The 6,000-nt window shown below is 48.4% G+C and overlaps 1 protein-coding gene across 1 annotated transcript in view; it reads left to right on the top strand.

Moving 5' to 3' along the window:
- The window catches only part of dpp6a (dipeptidyl-peptidase 6a), a 129,080-nt gene that overhangs the window by 108,636 nt on the left and 14,444 nt on the right, over positions 1 to 6,000 (top strand). The window contains exons 20-21 of the mRNA XM_066683210.1: positions 4,450 to 4,548; positions 4,959 to 5,028. Coding sequence (XP_066539307.1) covers positions 4,450 to 4,548; positions 4,959 to 5,028 — 169 coding nt within the window. The remainder of the gene's footprint in view (positions 1 to 4,449; positions 4,549 to 4,958; positions 5,029 to 6,000) is intronic.

The raw sequence follows: 6,000 nt of genomic DNA, 5'->3' as shown, positions 1-6,000 counted from the left end.
TGAGACCAGGGATAAACACCGTACACTGAACAATCACTGGATTAGGAACACCTCCCTTGTTTCTACAATCAGTGTCCATTTTATCAGCTCCGCTGACCACACAGGAGCACGGTGTGGTTCTACAGATACAGACTGTTCCTCTGCATACTTTCTTTTCCCCATTTCACACAGTTTTTCAACGGTCAGAGCAGCAGGTAGGTGTCACAATCACACAGCTCCAGGGTCCTGGAGGTTGTGGGTTCGAGTCCTGCTCCGGGTGACTGTCTGTGAGGAGTGTGGTGTGTTCTCCCTGTGTCTGCATGGGTTTCCTCCGGGTGACCGTCTGTGAGGAGTGTGGTGTGTTCTCCCTGTGTCTGCATGGGTTTCCTCCGGGTGACCGTCTGTGAGGAGTGTGGTGTGTTCTCTCTGTGTCTGCGTGGGTTTCCTCCGGGTGACTGTCTGTGAGCAGTGTGGTGTGTTCTCTCTGTGTCTGCATGGGTTTCCTCCGGGTGACCGTCTGTGAGGAGTGTGGTGTGTTCTCCCTGTGTCTGCGTGGGTTTCCTCTGGGTGACTGTCTGTGAGGAGTGTGGTGTGTTCTCCCTGTGTCTGCGTGGGTTTCCTCCGGGTGACCGTCTGTGAGGAGTGTGGTGTGTTCTCTTTGTGTCTGCGTGGGTTTCCTCCGGGTGACCGTCTGTGAGGAGTGTGGTGTGTTCTCTCTGTGTCTGCGTGGGTTTCCTCCGGGAGACTGTCTGTGAGGAGTGTGGTGTGTTCTCTCTGTGTCTGCATGGGTTTCCTCCGGGTGACCGTCTGTGAGGAGTGTGGTGTGTTCTCTCTGTGTCCGCATGGGTTTCCAGTTGCTGCTAGAGTTTGATCAAATAATGCAGAGGAACATATGGACTACAATCTGTATCTGTAGAACTACAAAGTGCTCTTGTGTGGTCAGTGAGAGAAAAGACAGTGAATGTGTTACCAATGATGATGTTCTTAATCCAGTGATCATTTAGTGTAGTAGCCAAACATATTTCCTCTGGGGGTTCTCTCAGCTTCACTCTCTGGGTGGGTAGGGAGGCCCTTTCCCTCCTCTCATCACAGTGTGCATAGTGCCAACAAGGCTGATGTGACAGATGTGGGCAGTTGTCACTCTCCTCCAGTGTTGTTTCATTAGCAGCAGCTTCAAAAGAGGTGTCAGGGAGAAGCACGTGCTCACGTCTACAGTCCGAGATGGTGGGTACTGTGCGTGATTGGAGGAGGCTAGCCAAGTGGGTGGAGTTTGGGACTAGTAAAATAATTCAGAAAACCCCTTAAGTGTTAAAATATTAAAAAATAAAGATTCTACACAGTCCAAGTCACATGAGATGAAGAATCTGAGAGATGTGTGGAGAGGGAGGGGGTATCCAACCCACAGAGAGTGCGAGGCTAATTGTGCTCACTTGGATTGCAGGCCCCGGACGGCTAAGGCATCACCGGGGATCGAAGCTGCGAATGTTTTGTTGTTTTTTATTGGCATTTTCTGTCAAGTGCATGGTGTGATTCAGGGAGAGTTAAACACAGCACTCTTTAATTCTGTCAATAAAACAGCCGCAGTAATCCTGCCTCCTGATGCTCATCAGGGCTCAACACTGTCAGCTGTGTGAGTACACACTTTCATCTTCGACTCACAAGGTGATGGAAACACCGAGATGTGTGTGGGAGTGATATCTCTCTCTGCTCCTGTGGTGCAGAGCCTTAAACTTCAGTCACATTATGTTATAAACCCATCACACCAGATAATCCTGGTATAAATAAATGATTGAATGAATGAATGAATGAATGAAAACCTGAAGTTATGTAAGGATGATCATACCTTTCATGAAAGGGTTAACAATGATTGAGAGGTACATTAAAGTGTTAAAAATCATTACTCTATTTTCACTGAAGCGTTAAAAATGGGCCAGAAAAGAAAGGAAAGGTTTCGTGTATTTTAGACAGTTCTACTTTAATGCTGTTGATTTTTTACTTTCTGGGCCACCGTAGCATTGCCCTACATTAAAGTACAACCAGAGATTGACCTATGTTCTGTGCTTAACACAGTTAATTGTAAATGGTAACACAGCCCCAAAGTTCGTTTTCATTTATTCATTGTCTGTAACCCTTATCCAGTTCAGGGCAGTGGTGAGTCCTACCTGGATTCAATGGGCGCAAGGTGGGGACACACCCTGGAGGGGGCGCCAGTCCTTCACAGGGCAACACACACACACACACACACACACACACACACACACCTATGGACACTTTTGAGTCGCCAATCCCGTGGGAGGAAACCCACGCAGACACAGAGAAAACACACCACACTCCTCACAGACAGTCACCCGGAGGAAACCCTCGTGGACACAGAGAGAACACACCACACTCCTCACAGACGGTCACCCGGAGGAAACCCATGCAGACACAGAGAGAACACACCACACTCTTCACAGACGGTCACCCGGAGGAAACCCACGTAGACACAGAGAGAACACACCACATTCCTCACAGACGGTCACCTGGAGGAAACCCTCGTGGACACAGAGAGAACACACCACACTCCTCACAGACGGTCACCCGGAGGAAACCCACGTAGACACAGAGAAAACACACCACATTCCTCACAGACGGTCACCTGGAGGAAACCCACGCAGACACAGAGAGAACACACCACACTCCTCACAGACGGTCACCCGGAGGAAACCCACGTAGACACAGAGAGAACACACCACATTCCTCACAGACGGTCACCTGGAGGAAACCCTCGTGGACACAGAGAGAACACACCACACTCCTCACAGACGGTCACCCGGAGGAAACCCACGTAGACACAGAGAAAACACACCACATTCCTCACAGACGGTCACCTGGAGGAAACCCACGCAGACACAGAGAGAACACACCACACTCCTCACAGACGGTCACCCTCAGGAAACCCACACAGACACAGAGAGAACACACCACACTCCTCACAGACGGTCACCCTCAGGAAACCCACGCAGACACAGAGAGAACACACCACACTCCTCACAGACGGTCACCCGGAGGAAACCCACGCAGACACAGAGAGAACACACCACACTCCTCACAGACGGTGACCCGGAGGAAACCCACGCAGACACAGAGAGAACACACCACACTCCTCACAGACCGTCACCCGGAGGAAACCCACGCAGACACAGAGAGAACACACCACACTCCTCACAGACCGTCACCCGGAGGAAACCCACGTAGACACAGAGAGAACACACCACATTCCTCACAGACGGTCACCTGGAGGAAACCCTCGTGGACACAGAGAGAACACACCACACTCCTCACAGACGGTCACCCTCAGGAAACCCACGCAGACACAGAGAGAACACACCACACTCCTCACAGACGGTCACCCGGAGGAAACCCACGTAGACACAGAGAGAACACACCACATTCCTCACAGACGGTCACCTGGAGGAAACCCTCGTGGACACAGAGAGAACACACCACACTCCTCACAGACGGTCACCCTCAGGAAACCCACGCAGACACAGAGAGAACACACCACACTCCTCACAGACGGTCACCCGGAGGAAACCCACGTAGACACAGAGAGAACACACCACATTCCTCACAGACGGTCACCTGGAGGAAACCCTCGTGGACACAGAGAGAACACACCACACTCCTCACAGACGGTCACCCGGAGGAAACCCACGCAGACACAGAGAGAACACACCACACTCCTCACAGACGGTCACCCGGAGGAAACCCACGTAGACACAGAGAGAACACACCACACTCCTCACAGACGGTCACCTGGAGGAAACCCACGCAGACACAGAGAGAACACACCACACTCCTCACAGACGGTCACCCTCAGGAAACCCACACAGACACAGAGAGAACACACCACACTCCTCACAGACGGTCACCCTCAGGAAACCCACGCAGACAAACAGAAAACATCAAAAGAAAAACAAACACAAAGAGAGCATAAAACATCAAGCATCCCTTAATGCTGTTGTGTTTTGACTCTCTGGGCCTCCGTAACACAGCCCTGCAGTACATTTGAACAAAAATGGACCTAAGTTTTGAGTTGTAAGAGTACAAGCAGAGCCTGAGGTGTGTGTTTGAGGGTTAACTGTAACTCAGCGCTGAGAGGCAGCCACTCTGTCGCAGCTCTCTGGAGAAAAGCTCTGCTGATTACAGCTCCAGAGCTTTTTGTTGGTGTTTTTTTCTTTTTCTTTTTCTTTTTCAGCATCCATCGCTATCTTTAGCTCCAGCTGTTCTTTGGGCTCTGAACGCCTGGAGCTCGGGCATTTAACTGAGCACTTATCTCGCTCCACACAGCTCCACCAACAGCCCGGACACTGTGCTGCAATTCCTACACAACATCCGTGTCATTGCCGAGGGAAAGCTGCGGGTCGGATGTGGACGGATCGCTCTGCATTTTAAAAAACTGTGCTTTCTGTGTTTGTCCTTTGGCAGAGCTGTTCGACATCGAGCTGAACCTGAACCTCCGGAGCACCGTGGACTCCATGCAGATGCCCCAAGTTGAATACAGAGACATCTACATAGAGGACTACAGTAGGTTTACCTTTCGTTCACAGTCAGATTTAACAGCTATGAACATAAATATTATTTTCTGTAAAGTGTAGCTCACGTGAGATGAAGTGTCATATTGCTTTGTAGTCCCTGAGTAAACACTCCACAGAAGTTTATGCTCCATAGAAGGGGTCCCTCTCATAGGGGTGGCTAGGTTTAAATTAGACAGAATCTCACACATACACCAAAGCTCATGTTATTATTCACCACTCCACCTCAGATGGTGCTTCAGTGCTCACCACAGCAAACCTCATGTACCTCTGGAAAAAGCACGTCAGTGTGTCATGGCTTTAGAGTGAACATTTGAAGCGTGTGTGTGTGTGTGTGTGAGACAGTAGAAAACTCTCAGTGCTTTTGTTTGGTGTTGATTTGGGGTTTTCTTTCGTCCTCAGCTCTGACCATGCAGATCCTTAAACCAGCCGGCTTCATCCCCACATCCCACTACCCTCTACTGCTTCTAGTGTGAGTCTCACACACACACACACACACACACACACACACGCACACACACACACACACACGCACACACAATGTAATCAGTCTGTTTCTGTTTCCACTCTACATTTTCTATTCATCAGCTAATTAGCCCAATATAAACTTATAGCCAGACAAATTACACTAACAATACACAATGAACTCACATTACTCCAGCATTCGGTGAATTATTTATTCAGCTCCAAGAACACAGAGATAAAAAAGAAAAACAGAAAAACACAGAGAACAAAAAGAGACATAGAGACTTAAAAAAAAACATGGAAATTTAACAAACGTGGAGAATAAAATCACAGAAGAATAAAAAGGCTCTCTTGTGGTCTGCTTTAGTGGTGTGACGGCGTAAAGGATAATCACCTAAACATAACAACTGATTTATATAAAGGAAAACAGAGAGCAGAGGTCAGGTAGAAATATAAAAACATGAGCGTTGATGGCTCTATTAAATGCAGAATTATTTTATTCATATGTATTTGCATCTTCTTGATGGATGGTAAAGTTCTCCTGGACTCAAGCGGCTGCTAAATTAATAGTAAATATAAATGTGCCAGGTATTAGTCCAGTGTCAGACCCAAGTCTACTGGGTGATATCAAACAAAAAGCAGGTGATATCTATTTAACTATTTCCTGAACGGTTGCACAGCTTCAAAGTTACAGCTTCAAAATCATTGTGATTCTCCACTGAGCTGTAATAGTGAGAACAGAACCTCTGTCCTTGCTGCTCTGGGCTCAGCACTGCAGAAACTGTACTATGTATTTCTGGAGGAGGGTAGGAAACCACCACCTCCTCTTTGATTTCAGGACAGTGCTGGAAAAGTGAATTACACTCTGTAACTCTAGAGGGGGCAAGGGAGCAAACCTAGTGTTCCTTTACCTAATGTTCCTTTAAGTGGCCCCAGGCAGTTGCTAGGCAAAAGTGTATTTCAGGTGGTTGTTAAGGTG

This window comes from Hoplias malabaricus, chromosome 10 (genome assembly GCF_029633855.1).
Source record: "Hoplias malabaricus isolate fHopMal1 chromosome 10, fHopMal1.hap1, whole genome shotgun sequence".
Taxonomy (NCBI): Eukaryota; Metazoa; Chordata; class Actinopteri; order Characiformes; family Erythrinidae; genus Hoplias; species Hoplias malabaricus.
This window is presented reverse-complemented; position numbering and strand designations above follow the sequence as displayed.